The sequence below is a fragment of the Prosopis cineraria genome, unplaced genomic scaffold, assembly GCF_029017545.1.
Source record: "Prosopis cineraria cultivar Desert tree isolate PC_DT_omini unplaced genomic scaffold, ASM2901754v1 PC1, whole genome shotgun sequence".
Classification (NCBI taxonomy): domain Eukaryota; kingdom Viridiplantae; phylum Streptophyta; class Magnoliopsida; order Fabales; family Fabaceae; genus Prosopis; species Prosopis cineraria.
The window spans coordinates 7,159,317-7,174,189 of NW_026555332.1; the positions used below are offsets into that span (position 1 = coordinate 7,159,317).

The window sequence follows — 14,873 nt, forward strand, 5'->3', positions numbered from 1 at the left end:
TAGTTAAATGAAAATAAATTAGTTTAATTTTAACTATATAATTCCTTATGCGGTACTTTGTTCTTTTAAAAAAAAATTAGAGTTTTTTTCTTCCTAAATAATTACACTTCCTTTCATTAATCTACATAACTTTTATCAATATCCTCTTATTCATATCTCCAACTATCTCTTTTTTAAATAATAAGGAGATAAAAATTATACAATAATTGAAACAAATTTAAAGCATTAAATCCCATGTTGTTGTTTTTTGTTGTTAGTGTTGTTGTCTATTGATAGGGAAAATGTCATGTAAAGATTCTTCTAGTGTTTTAATATCAAAGAAAGATTCTAAAAATTTGAAATATCATTGCATTCCCTATGACACATATGAAAATAAGATTTTAGATGAAAAGACCTAATTATTCTGATAACATTTTACCAGTCTTACTTACATACTATTAACAAGTTATCATACATAATTAATAAGCACACACATTCATTCATGAATTAGTAAAAAAATTTACAAGCCTAGTTTATTGTTTATGACAGAATGATAACTTATCAATAAAGAAATATTTTGTTCAGTCATACTAGAATAAGGTTTGTAAAATTCAACCAAGTGTGTCAGTTTTTATAACTTATTCATGAACAAATGTTAGTTTGTTAATAACATATGATAATTTGTCAATAATTAAATGCTTTATTATTTATACGGAGCAAGACTTGTAAAATTAAATCAGACCTATTAGTTTTTATAATTTGTTCACAAATCTTATTAATTATATATAGTAATTTGCTAATAACCAAAGTTTTGTTATTTATTGTAATAAAAAAAGTTTTGTTATTTATATTCAAGCAAGACTTTTAAAATTAAACAAGACTTATCAATTTTTATAACTTATTTATTAATAAAGGCCCACTTGTAAATTATGCATAGTAACTTATCAAAATTCAAATGTTTTATTATTTACACTAGAGCAAGACTTATAAAGCTAATTAAGTATTTTCCACCAAAATCTTATTTTTAGATTGGTTTTAATTTTTAAGGGTGTGCAATGATATTTCAATGTTTATAATGCTTCTCTGTTATTAAAACGCTGCCGAACTGTTTCAATGATATTTCCCTCTTCATTATTAGCAGTACAAAGTTGAAACCGTATGAATTGCAGGGACACGAGAACAGAAAAATAAATCTGTTGACTAGTGGGCTGGCCGTCGATTCTCTACGCGTTGCTTTACTTCTCTGGCAGAAAAGCTGTGAGAGAGAGAGAGAGAGAGAGAGAGAGAGAGGAGTCTGTTGAGCTTGGGGGCCGGGCTATGGCGTCGGAGTCTGCAATTGAGATCCTCAATCTTAACGTGCCCTCCAAAACCAGAGAAGAAGGCGAGCTGTCTTCCTCCGGCGACGTATTGTCTTCTCTACCCTATGTCATCTTATTTTTTCAACGTTGGCCATTTCTTTTACTGTAATTCTTGTTCGTCGACTTGCCTTTTTCCCCTCTGGTGTCGTTAATTTGTTGCTGTTTAATTTCTGGGGAAACGAGGGAATGTGGCAATAATATGGCAAAAGTTACACTTTATTTTTGGTTTGTGGATTCAGTTGGTTCATATATGTTGTTCATGTTAGTTATCTGCTCTTTTTTTTTTTTTTATCAGTTTTTCATGGATTTTGTTTTATTCTCGACGAGGGCCGACTATAGGATCCGAGGTTCAGATTAACTGCGCTTAAATCTCTGGGACCAGGCAGCGCTCTTGGATTTCCCCCCCCCCCCCGTTTTTTCAATTTTCTTGCCAGTTATGATCTTGTTCTGTAATTTTGTTTTCTTGGTAGGAGGATTCCTGATCCTCTTCTTTTGTGTCTTTCCTCAATCTCACTATGATCCAGGAAAAAATTGAGATGCGAGAGTTGGACAACCCCATCAATACTTATTTTGAACATTTGGTGAAATGAATGTGTTATTTGGTTTTCTTTTTCATGTATTTTTTAATTTTAATGGGTATTTTCTGTCTACCAGGAAGTCCCTACTTGCACCCGTGGAAAATCTTCCCCCGCAGTAGTGTCCAATCCAGTTTCTCAGGCCCTCAATGGTACTGTGGGCGTTCAGGGTGGTAAGTCTTGCTAACTGTCAGCTAAAGGAAAGCTGAAGTGCTTGCTTTTTGGAACTCTATATTTGCTATCTGACTCGTCCAGGCTTCTGTTGATAATATGCCAAAATCTCATTAACTATGTTTTATCTTACTTATGGAGTTGGAAACTGCACGTATCACTGTAATGTAGCTTGTTGTAAATGCTGTCTTGGTGCTTTTTGTATGATATGTAGATTTCCTTCTCTTCTGGTTGGTGTTTACCATATTCGAGCTTATTTTATAACACATCTTCCAAATTAAATTGCAGTCTTAAATATTATACTAGGGTTGACCTTTTTGTCGCAATATTTCTGCAGGCTCTAACGGTATACACGTGCAGAAAACCATACAATCAACTTCTCAGAAGAGCTTTAACAGGAACCAATTACCACCTAAATCTTCTATGTGGCCTGCTCATGCAGGCAGTGATAAAAGTCTCGTGATAAGCTTCTCTGATGATGATAGTGGCAGTGATTCCGAAGACGGTAAACAGGATAAAGCTGTTGAATCTAAAGGTAATGCTTCCAGATTGGATAACAATCAGAAGCCACCTGCTTTATCCTCTGCAAAATCATACAAGTTAGTCAATGGTGCTAGAAGTGTAAACAAGTCATTGCCCAAAAGATCACCTTTAAATCACACATCTTTCTCATCAGCAACCAAAACTCATGGTTCTAATTCTAAGGTTGCTGGACCCTTCTCAATGGGTCAAGGATCTCGATCTAGAAATTTCTATATCTTGAACAAAAACTTAGCAAGGCCAGAGCGTAAAAATGAGCAAGGGGTGGTATCAAATAACAACAAACTTCAGGACTTGCGACAGCAGATTGCAATTCGAGAGAGTGAGCTCAAGCTAAAGGCAGCCCAGCAAAATAAGGAGCCTCCTTCATCTTTGGGAAGGGATCATAATGCCATCAAACTGAAGAGTGTCACAGCTAGAAAATATGCTTATTCAGAGAACGTGCAATTGGAATCAAAGGAACCGGATAAGAAACGATTAAAATTTGGCAGATCTTATGCTACCCCTCAAGCTATTGAAAATCTGCCAGAGGTCCCTGCTACTAAGTCTTTGTTGCCAGCAAAAGAGTCTGCATTGGAAAATTGCAATCTACAAGAGAGAAATAAGGTTGATCATGGTGTGAAAGAGACTCAATTATGTACAGGAGAGCCATTAGTTATCAAATCGCAGGGTCATGACAAATGTCTTGACATTTCATCACAAACTATGCAATCTAGACCAAGATCTGGTAAGTACTTGTCTTTATATTTCTTGTATACGTCCTCATTAATAGAAGGAATGCCTTTCAAGTAGTGTTTTCTTTTAATAACCCATTGCCTTTTGTAATGTGGTGGAACTCTATTTTCTAATGATAAGATCATACAAAGGGGCTATCATGTCAAATTCGATGGGTTACTTTAGACTTGGCGAAGATTTATTTGCTGCATGTAATTTTACATTGGATGTATTTGTTTTTCATTCGGCATTTTTCAGCTTGCATAGACACTAGTGTTAAGTTTTAGCTGGAAAAGTTTACTGGGTTGCGCAAAAAAGTCAATGCTTGTGCGGTCTGTGGTTAACTCGTTATGGCGTTTCTTTTCATTTTGGTCAAATTATCACATAGACATGTCATAAGAATTTGTGAAATTTGTTGTCAAAATTGCTGGACTCTATTGGAAGAAATGAATTATTTGAGTATAATAAAGTGCTAGTTACTTGATTGAAACTTAGCCCAATTATCTTCCAGTATATTGTGTTGTAAGCTCCTTTATGTTGAAAATACCTTATGGTGTTATCTTAATGTACAGGCACCTATGTCAACAATAATTGCAACCAGATGGACAAACATAATAGGCTTGTTGACCCTTGTGTTAGTTTCAACCAAAGTGGTCTTCCAGCAAATTTGATCTCCAATAGTGTTCCAACAAATACAGTAAGTTATAATTTATTATACCTGGCATTTTCTTTAGTTAGCAGCTTGACTGAAAAACTTTACTGCTGCCTTTTCCATTTAGTTATTGACTGTCACACTTGTTCTTGTTCTTTGGCGAGTTTATTGATCAGAAGTCTTTTGCGATTAGAAAACTATAAATGGACTCTCTCTCTCTACTGATTGATTATAATGTGATAACTGGATCTGTTTAGTTTATAAATGCAGCCCCTCTTCATTGTTATTTTAATAAGAGTTGGAGGCACCTATAGACAAAATTTAGATCTTATCCCCAGTGTTTCTACTTCTGCACATTGTTTTGATTTTGGAATATCTGTATGTGATGCTTCTGTTTCTTTCAACAATGTGGAATATTATTGAGTCGGTTCATGCACCAAATTCCTTGAATAAAGTCACAAATGCTAAAAATCTGAAAAGTAGAAACTGCTATCTCGAGATAACAGGAATGGGGTTCAACAATGCAACTCAGGTTTTGTTATTGTGGTCCACATTGCTGATTAAAGGATTTCGATATATGTCACGCCTCTAACCTTTGTTGTTATCGACTCTCTTTGCTTCTCATTCAGGAACTGTTAAACAATTTTAATGATCATGCAAATGACTCAGAGCATAGCAACATAGATTTAAATTCATTTTTTGAAATGGAAGAATTCATTGACAAGGAACTGGAGGAAGCACAAGAGCACAGGCATAGGTGTGAAGTTGAAGAAAGAAATGCTCTTAAAGCTTACCTGAAAGCTCAGAGGGCTTTGATTGAGGCTAATGGTCGTTGCACCAATCTTCTCCGCAAAAGGGAAATGTATTCAGCCAAGTTAAAATCTTTAATTTTAAACAATTCTGGTTTTTCTTGGTCCTCTGGGCAGCATGCACATCTTGATTCAGGGCTGGATTACCTTCCTAGACATGGATATGTAATACCCACGTCAAGTTGTCAGGGGCTGACTGAATTCAATGATGTTAACCAGCCAGGGTTTGATACAACTAATCAAGATGTCAACAATGGACCCTCCAATACAATGTATCACCGTATGAATGGAGTGAATTTGGGGTCTGAACCTTGCAGTGAACCAGATGCCAGTACCTCAGAGCCATTGCCACGAATGGCCAATAATACTGTAGACAGAGTTAATTCTCCTTCTGATGAATTAGATGCATCTGCTAATGATAATGAAGAGATGTCTCCATCACATGTGTCTACTGATCACGGCATTGTAAATCAAAGAAAGCAATATTCTAATGCCAGCCTAATGGACAGAGATACTTCATCAAATGCTAGACTTAGTACTGAGGATCCTCAGGATTCTTTGCTTCTTGAAGCAGCATTAAGGTCAGAGCTTTTTGCACGATTAGGGACAAGAGCTTCAGAGAGTCACAGTACATGTAACAACCTAGGGCTGGCTGCCAAACGAGGGTTTGAAAACGAGCATAGGCAGATACAAGATGGAGTTGTTCCGTTATCTAGAGCAGAAGATAACACTTTTAGAGGTAATTTTTTCCAATAGAACTTGCCCATGTATGTGTATAGATGCCTATTTGTTGTATGTAACTTAATTTCGTGAAGTGTGAAATTGATATTTGATTTGCATTTGATAAATCTACTGACTGTTGTATAGATAGACAAATATTGCCTTAAGTGATTAACAGTATATTCTTGGAGGAATTCCAGTAGATGGTTTTCATTGGTTGCTTCTAAAAAGCTTGGAGGTGGGATTGCTTCTTGCATTTCTATAGAATTTTTGGGGGCATACTTTTTTGGGAGGTGATTTTGATGGAATATTTTTGTTGGGTTAAAATTATGTACTTGAAGAGTTTTCACAAACAGGTTCCTTGGGTAGTCCTCTAACGTTGCTTTCAAGTTAGTCTAATATCATTAGACAAATAAGGAGAAAAGAAGACAAGGCTGGTCCATTTGTGAAAGATAAACAAAAAGGGGGAAAAGTAGGTTGCTTTTCTCATTTCTAGTGATGCTTGATATTAATTTATTTTGAAAGCTGTCTTTTAGATATAATCACTGAGCTTCATATGCTCTTGCCATGCTTGAAATTTAGGGGAAATGAAACTCAAATTCTAAAATATGAATTTAATGGAAGTTAAATGAATCCCAAAAATATTTTTGAAAGATGAGTTGCAAATATTGGTTTAGACAGATGAAGATATGAAAGTTTTGATTGCTAATCAATGAAAGTGGCTTGTAAAACTTAAATGCCTAATTTGTAATGAAGACTCTTATATTTGCAACTGTCTGAAATGATATTTGCAACTCATTTTTCAGCAAAAAGTTTTGGGACCTAATTGTCATTAAATATATCTTTGGGGACCTAAGTGCCATTCCCCTTAAAACTTATTTTGGCTCGAAACATTAAATTTCAATTGAAAACAAAGCAGTGTTGCAAGGGCTTTTAGATATTGTCTATGCCTTGTAGTGTTTTACCTTGCAAAAATGTTGGACCTACTTGGTTTGTTTGTTGCAGAGAAGCAAGCCATTGACATCTTGATGTATTGGTTAATATTTAGGGCTTAGTCAAAGGCATTGTTGTTCTCAATTGCGATGTAGTTGATATTGGTTCTAGACCATCAAGTATTGATCACCACACAAGTGTTTTTGCATATATTTTTATGTCTAATTTTCAATTTTAATTCTAGGTAATGAGAGTCATGAAAGCAACATTTATCTGGATCCTGCGGAAATTCAATGTCAGCAAAACACTTGTCAAACTTCTTTGATTTCCAACTGCAGTGCTGCTTCAAGGGATCAAGGGTCTCTTGCTCTTCAACTTCACCGCTCAATGGGTGCAATGAAGATATCACCATTGATTTTTAGGAGTGCATTTGGTCACCTGAAGCAAATGTCAAAATTAAATTCGAAACATTTACTGAGTAAAAATCAGTGGTTCCCTGTTAATGTTGGTAAAAATGAGAATAATAGTTGTCATGGTTCTATTAGAACAGAGAGTAGTAGTATGTTAGCAATGACAATGCCTACTGCTGGTTGGAATTTAGCTTCAGAAGAAAGCTCTTATAGCTACAGTCCTGCTGTTGATCCATTTTGGCCACTTTGCATGTATGAACTCCGAGGTAAATGCAACAATGATGAGTGTCCTTGGCAGCATATTAAGGACTATAATGACGAAAGCTATCAGAACCAACACTCTGATAATGATGATGCAGGTATGAAAAAATTATGGTAAATGGTGATTTAAAACCTCTGTTTTGTCCTTTTTTTTTTTTAGTATTTAAACATTTTGATAGTATGTGGGGATTAGTATCTGTTTTTTATATGATGTGCTTGGTAGCTGAACAAGGTAACAAAGTATTGTTTATCAGAGATAAGTAGGCTAACAGGTTGGATAAGTAGTGAATAATACTTTTGATAGTGAACCATTATGTTAGATAATACATTGTCTCAATTTGATCTCAGAGTTTAAATGCCTTATTTCGGGCTTTCAAAGAGTATTTTGCCTTTCTTTAAACAAAAAGATTACTTTTCCTTTAATATTGTCTTCAGTCTTCATCATAAACCCATTAGTAGAGGCAAGTAACTTGGTTATTGTGTAGCTAACGTGGCTATTCAGTCCTCAATTTTCATTCTGAAAAGGTCAGCAAACACACAAAAAATGGTATGTTGTGACTACCTTGAGTTGTATGATCTTTTTGTCTCTGTGTTGTAGTGAGAAATGGATAATTAGCGTATCCATTGGTAGGCTTACAGTGGCAACAATATTGAAGATAACATTCTTTCAAAGACTCAGATAAGATGGTTAAAATTTGGGGGGGCTAAACTGAGGAAGGCTGTATCATTGGAAGGCCAAAATCTTTTTACTTATCTTTTGCAAATGATGACTGTCATTCCTTCAGTTAAAAAATGCTTTTGGGAAAACTAGAACCTTTACTGGCAGAGATCAAGAATTGAGTTGACAATACCTTCATGGTTTCTTTTCCTTGTATTTTTTTTTTGGGCAGATTGTCTAGGTGGATTAACATTGCATCAGCAAAGTGCGACAAAAGTTTCCAAAAGTCACAAAGCTGCAATTCTGCCAACTTATCTTGTCGGCTTAGATGTTTTGAGAGCAGAGCAACTTGTATATAAATCTGTCCTAACATGTAGAAATACTCAGTACTGGCAGAAATGTTTCAGTATAACTTTAGCTACTTCAAATTTGCTTGAAAATGGCTTACAAGAAGATGGTCGATTCTTGCATGGTGGTGAACGAATTGAAGTCCATGGGACCTGGAACAAACAATTCTCTTATTTACAGTGGAAAAGAGCGGTGGTTTGTTGCTTATAAGTTCAAGCTCATTTTTCCTTTCTTGTGATGCATTGCAATATCTGTTCATTTTAAGTTATATTCTCTTCAAATAGCTTTCATTCTAAGCTTATCAACTCTGTCCCTCTCAAAATTAAAGTTATCCTGCTTTTTATCATATGAAATTTCTCAAATATCATAAGCACGTTCATATCTTGAGTATTTGTGCATAGCAACAGGTGCAGCTTTGTTTTCTTTTTCCTTTTTTTACTTGATGAAACGGCCCAAAAAATTTTGCCAAGATTTTGGTCAGCTAGTCAACGTTGCCTTCAGTGAGGAATGAGTGAGAAAAACACTTGTTTATAGGAAAATGAGTCTCAAATTTTACACAAAGACAAATTCTTTTGGACTATAATATAATTTTGACATTAATCCTGGCCTTCTGTCAGGTGTGACATAACTTGGAAATGAATTTACATAATTTGAATTGATTTCTAAGTTCCTTCAAGTCAAACTGACCTATTTATATATTGTGTAAATAGAATAAAAGTGAACAGGCTCTTGCTGATAATGAACAAGCTGTTGAAAGGGCACTTCTTGTTCTCAACCAGGAAATTAATAAATTAGAGGGTGTGAGAAAGGTAACGGTTGTCTCACCTTGGGAGACTTGATATATGATTGTATTCTTGTATTTCTTTCCTCTTCATCTCAAATTTTGGATTTTGTAGGCTCTATCTGTGCTGTCTAGAGTTTTAGAGACTGATCCAACATCTGTCGTTATCTGGATTGTTTATCTGCTGATTTACTATGGAAATTTGAAGCCAACTGGAAAGGATGACATGTACTTGTATGCGGTATATTTTCTACTTATACGTGGCTAGAGATTTAGGAACTTTTGAGAATATAGAGACCCCTATATTTAAATAGGAATAGTAAACACTGGAAATGTACTGAAACAATTAGTATATGTTTTCCGTTTTTATGACATTAGTCATAGGCAGCAGAAATCACACCTGTTGGGCACTTTTGGATTGGTTGCATTCTTTTTCTTGATGCTGATATGTATTTCTTGATATAAGCCTTCTCAAGCCCTATGGTAAGTTATTTGGGACCATCTGACTGCAGCAAGCCTACAATAATGACTCTCTGTCTTGTGCTATGTCACATTTTACTCCAATTCTTTGCAGTTATACGTTCTCTGGCGCATATATCATGCACAACTTTTCTGATTGTTGAAATTTAGTGTTATAGTTTAGTGAACTTCTCCGTTTTTTTTTTTTTTTGGGTCTTGAACTCTTAGAGATAGATATAGGGGATAACTATAAGACACCTAGATAATATTAAACTCCAATAATCTTAATCCTTTGATTGGCCTCTTTCTTGGCAGGACTTGTCCTAGGTTTCTAATCACTTCCCTCAAACTGAAGAACGTAGAAGTTTGACTATTATAATCAACTTGAAGACAAAAAGAGATCTAGGCTTAGACACTACATCACAGCCCACCTAATCAGTTAGTCACACAACCACTATACTAGAACTTCGACAAGTCTTACTTCGTTAATTGATGTCCTCAGTGGACAAATAGCTTGCAGAATTCATCAACATGGTTCCCAAGTGTGGTCTGCTCCACATTCTCCTAGATCCTTTCTTTGGCAAATCTCCTACCACAGTTAGATACACTACTTAGAAGAACGATATAACATCTTTAGGATGAGATAATTGTTGTAGAAAGCTGTTCCTTACTCTCCGCATCTTTTTATCTTGTAGTGTTGGTACAATCCAGTGAAATGCTTTACCCCTTTTTTTGGGACTGCTGAGAAAAAAGCCCATTTCCTCCTTTGCCCATACTTTGTTCTAATTTATTTTCTTTAATAGAATGTTAGTTTTCCTTTTTGAGAACTGATTATAAGCTTTCCATGGAAAATCTCACTATTGTTTGTCAGGTCAAGCATAATGAGGGATCTTATGTACTATGGCTAATGTACATTAACAGTCGGACACAGCTTGATGAACGGTTGGTGGCCTATGATGCTGCCCTCTTGGCACTCTGTCAGAATACATCTACTGCTGTCAAGGATGGTATACATACAAGTGCATGCATCTTAGACCTGTTTCTGCAGATGATGGATTGTTTATGCATGTCCGGAAATGTTGAGAAGGCCATTCAGAGAAGTTATGGAGTATTCCCTGATGCAACAAAATCCCATGAGCTCCATCATCTGTCATTCTCAGATATACTAAATTGCTTAACTTTTTCTGACAAATGTATCTTCTGGATTTGCTGTATTTACTTAGTTATGTACAGGAAATTGCCTGATGCTATCATACAAAAGTTTGAGTGTGAGAAAGATCTTGACATTGAATGGCCAGTTATCCATTTATCAGAAGGAGATAAACAGATGGCTGTTAAACTTGTGGAAACAGCTGTTGAATCCGTTGACTCTTGCATCTATAATGAATCAGCCAAAAGTGAAGTTAATCTGAAGTCTGCTCAACTTTTTGCTCTCAATCATATTAGATGCATGGTTGCACTGGATAACCTGGAATGTTTAGGGAGCTTGCTGGATAAATATGTTAAGTTGTACCCTGGCAGCATTGAGTTGGTTCTAGAATCAGTTCATATAAAGAAACATGAGAATGGGATTGACAATTTCATGGGATTCAAGGAAGCCATTAGCAGATGGCCAAAAGAAATTCCTGGAATCCAATGCATTTGGAATCAATACATTGAAAATGCAGTCCGGCATGGAAGAATTGATCTTGCCAAAGAAATTACAGTCCGATGGTTTCAATCTGCTTGGCAGGTTCAGGAATCCCATAATGGAGAAATGGATACTACATATGGTGATCATTCTTGTAGTTCTTTGGGACCTGATTCAAAATCATTTCCAGACACTTCAAGCTCTGGTCTTAGCCAGATGGATGTAATGTTAGGATTTCTTAATCTTTCTCTTTATAATTTTTTTCAGAATGATGAAACAGAAGCTTGCATAGCAATTGACAAGGCAAGGAAAGCTGCCAATTTTGGAGGTTTAGATAATCGAATGAGAAAGCATGCAATGTTTTTTCTCAGTGATGCATCATGCCTAAAAGATAATGGTCCTAATGGTGGTATCAAGAAAATTTTGGAGATGTATAATGATCGTGCCTTTCAGGATTTCATAGCTCCCAAGCTGATAACAAGAAATCTTTTTGACGATGTCAAGAAGCCTAGAGTCCAGCAGCATATTAGTAACTTATTAAGTCCAGTTTCAATCGATTGTTCAGTGCTAAACATGATTCTTCAGTCTTGGTATGGTTCATCACTCTTACCTCAAACATTCAGTGATCCAAAAGAACTGGTAGATTTTGTTGAAGCCATCTTGGAGGTGGTTCCCTCCAATTTCCAATTGGCAATTTCTGTCTGCAAGCTTTTGAGCAAAGGCTTCAATCCTGCTAGTGCTGATCAAACATCAGCCAGTCTCTTGTTCTGGGCCTGTTCAGCTATGGTCAATGCAATTTTACATGCCATCCCAGTACCTCCAGAGTATGTCTGGGTGGAAGCTGGCTTACTGCTGGACAATGTTATGGGCATTGAGGCCATTTCTGAGAGGTTTTATGGAAGGGCTCTATCAGTGTATCCATTCTCTGTACGGTTGTGGAAATCCTTCTGCAACCTACACAAGGATATTGGAGATGCAGGTGATATTATTGAAGCAGCCCAAAAAAGGGGTATTAGTATTAAACTTGATTAACTTGACAGCACACTATTATTTCCTAGAATGCCAGATTGTTAATGGTAGGGTCAATACAATTGTGTTCCTTTTGGGCCAGTTTTTAGTCTTTCAATTGGAGGCCCGGACGTAGGTTTTTTGTATTGGACAACCACCCTCAGTTTGAATAGCATTTAGCATTTGGCAGAATGTCGAAGACTTGGTTTATACAAGGTGTGAACTAACATCACTTGTACAGTGCGATTTGGGGCAGCTAGCTTGTTAGTTCCGTTGGGTGGGTCTGAAGTTTTGGTGACATTTTACTTGTAGGATATATTATTCCTCCCATAAGAAATAGATTATACTAATATTTTGATCTTGTTTTTTTCTTGATTGTTTATTTAATTTGAACGTGAACAAATGTTTTCTGTTGAGCTCATGTACCCATTTATATGTCAATGTACGTGTTCTTTCTGCTGATAAATTTTCCAATCGTCAAATTTTAGAGGTATGTAACATTTTTTTTTTGGAGCAAATTAAAGGTGTGTAATATTAAATAATTACATTTACAATGTTATCTATGTTTAAACGTACTCATGATAATTTTTTTTTTTTAAAGTAATTGTCAAATCTTTTAGCTGTATAGAAGATTCATTCTCTTCAGTATATGTTCTTTGCTCTTAGATGCATTCCTAAGCAATAGACAAATACGTGTTGTATACAAATCTTCAGCCTTCCAAGTGCAAATCATCATCATCATCATCATTATTGTGTTGTTAAACAATATTACACTCAAATATGAATCACAATTAAGTCGTCACAAGTTCACAATACTCAAATCTGGAAAATCCAGGAAACAGAAGCCACCATGAGAACTAACATAGCAGTAGCGTCCGTTCCAGAATTCTTAGCCCCGTTTATGAGAGGAGTGTTTTTTTGGGATGCTGTGGTCTTCCCGGAGGTAGCACTGACCGGACCGGCCACTGGCATTGACCTGGCCCGGGCTTGAGCCGGGGAATTTGCACTGTTGCCTTGGACATGAACATGGAGCTTCATCCCTCCAAGGCAATACAGTTTGTTGCCGCTCACAAAGTACCTGTCTCCAGGTTTCGTTAATGGCACAGAGGTATTCCCATTGCCATAAGTTGCCAAAACCTTGTTTGTGTTGCATGTCTTGTAGTTTTCTCTTGTAACCTCATCCACACTATCAGATGATGAGTATTGGAAAACTGCAAAATTAAAAAAAAAATCATATTTTTTTCTTTTTCTATGAAGAAATCAAAATAAATAGGAAAAGCAACCTACATTTAATCCTGATGACATGTCAGGAACCATGTCATGGATAAACTCAGTTTAACCATGCATAATTCTCTTCTTCCAATATAGTTTGTTAATTTATAAATGTTTTACAATGCTTTATCTTCTTCTTTTGTGTTACAATAGTTTACGTATGTTAGCCCATACATTACTATTGTAGAAAGGATTTTTTTTAACCGGTATAAAAAGTATATCAGTTATAAAACGGACTTTCTATATTTCCAATAGACCTCATGAGTTATAATGTTGAAGTTCACATTGGTATTGAATTTTAAGTAAATTTATATACAATATAAAAGCTTTTAACAAATCGCACCATTATAAAAGAAAACCATTAATAAGATGATTCATTTTTCATACATTCCATATAATGAGACAGCTCACACATTAGTTTAAAAATTTTAAAAATATGTTAAAATACACATTTAGTTTTTTAATTTTATACAATATTTTATTTTGATTCCATAACTTTATAAAGTATCTTTTTAATTTTTAAATTTTAATACTGTTAGTTTCATCAACAATAAATTAAATTTTCATATCAAAATTTTAAATATTGATAAAATATTATTAAATATTGACATATTATGTTTAATTTTTTAAAATAAAAATAATTTGCACAAATACATTTATTTGAAACTAATGGTATTAGAATTAGAGAATTAAAAAGATGCTTTATAAAATTAAGAAATTAAATTAAAATTTCACATAAATTTTGAGAACTAACGGTGGCCCCAAAAATATAATGATAAAATGCGATGTACTTCAATCTTGAAGAAACTAAATTTGAAAATAATATTAGAAAAACGAAAGCAAATGTCCCAAATGAGGGAACTAATAATAATTAGGTCTCTGATGAAACTTTTTGAAAAATGAGTTGTAAACATTGATTAACTCAATTGCAAATTAAAAATGAATCTTAATTATAAATTAAGAATTATATTTAAAATTTAATTATTTATAATTAAAACTCGTAAAATTTATATTATTTGAGTCAATATCAACAACTTATTTTTAAAATTTTTTTATCATGAACATAACTACTATTAATTCTATCTCTTGAAACTAACTGTCATTCTCCCATTCTCCCTCTAAGATTTGTGAATGATCAATTAAAAATTCTGCTTCAGAAGATCAACAAAGTTATAACAGTACTTACGAAGAACATCGCCGACGTTGAATTTCTTATCTTGAACCCAGGTACCAAGATTTGAACTGATATCCCAACCTGAGTTGTCTCCGACAACGTAGTTTGTGGCTGAGCATCTCATAATAACAAAACCAAAATGAAAAAGCAAAGCCACAATCATCATCAGCTTTGCCATCTTTTATAATTGATTCAGGCTTAATGATATATCAGGAAGAATTCTCTATGTTTGATATATCGATGAATTATCAGCAGGCAAACACAAATGTGTATCAGTTAAATACCTGAGGGCTGCTCTTGATTAGATCACCTAACTCCTGAATTAATGGATCACACTCATTTATTTTATTTATTTGTTTGGACTTTTTTCCACGTAAAGTTATTAGGTATGAATAATAATGAAATGTAGATATTCACTAAT

The 14,873-nt window shown here is 34.8% G+C and overlaps 2 protein-coding genes across 3 annotated transcripts; one reads left to right on the plus strand and one right to left on the minus strand.

Annotated features, from left to right (window-relative positions):
* The first annotated feature begins 1,131 nt into the window (after window positions 1–1,131).
* Window positions 1,132–12,482, plus strand: LOC129305366 (uncharacterized). 2 transcript variants are annotated; one of them, XM_054945413.1, is made up of 10 exons: window positions 1,132–1,383; window positions 1,992–2,085; window positions 2,421–3,350; window positions 3,910–4,034; window positions 4,619–5,537; window positions 6,696–7,220; window positions 8,013–8,323; window positions 8,839–8,937; window positions 9,025–9,150; window positions 10,240–12,482. In XM_054945413.1, exons 1-10 carry the CDS (start codon window positions 1,297–1,299, stop codon window positions 12,028–12,030), a joined length of 5,007 nt encoding a protein of 1,668 aa, XP_054801388.1. In that variant the 5' UTR covers window positions 1,132–1,296; the 3' UTR covers window positions 12,031–12,482. The 2 variants fall into 2 exon arrangements, with proteins under 2 accessions (XP_054801388.1, XP_054801394.1); XM_054945419.1 differs by having other exon boundaries at window positions 8,013–8,320.
* A 220-nt stretch (window positions 12,483–12,702) lies between these two features.
* On the minus strand, window positions 12,703–14,697 carry LOC129295208 (mavicyanin-like). Its single transcript, XM_054933692.1, has 2 exons — window positions 14,465–14,697; window positions 12,703–13,217 (listed from the first exon to the last, which is right to left on the minus strand). Exons 1-2 carry the CDS (start codon window positions 14,628–14,630, stop codon window positions 12,823–12,825), a joined length of 561 nt encoding a protein of 186 aa, XP_054789667.1. The 5' UTR covers window positions 14,631–14,697; the 3' UTR covers window positions 12,703–12,822.
* Between the last annotated feature and the right edge of the window lie 176 nt (window positions 14,698–14,873).

What these genes read in the sequence shown, in the direction of transcription:
- LOC129305366 (XM_054945413.1), top strand. Translation starts at nt 1,297, where the DNA reads ATGGCGTCGGAGTCTGCAATTGAGATCCTCAATCTTAACGTGCCCTCC. An exon ending in ATAGTGTTCCAACAAATACA is followed by an intron (nt 4,035 to 4,618) that starts GTAAGTTATAAT and finishes CTTCTCATTCAG; the next exon opens with GAACTGTTAAACAATTTTAA. An exon ending in CTCTGATAATGATGATGCAG is followed by an intron (nt 7,221 to 8,012) that starts GTATGAAAAAAT and finishes TTTTTTGGGCAG; the next exon opens with ATTGTCTAGGTGGATTAACA.
- LOC129295208 (XM_054933692.1), bottom strand. Translation starts at nt 14,630, where the DNA reads ATGGCAAAGCTGATGATGATTGTGGCTTTGCTTTTTCATTTTGGTTTT. An exon ending in CAACGTCGGCGATGTTCTTC is followed by an intron (nt 13,218 to 14,464) that starts GTAAGTACTGTT and finishes TTAATTTTGCAG; the next exon opens with TTTTCCAATACTCATCATCT.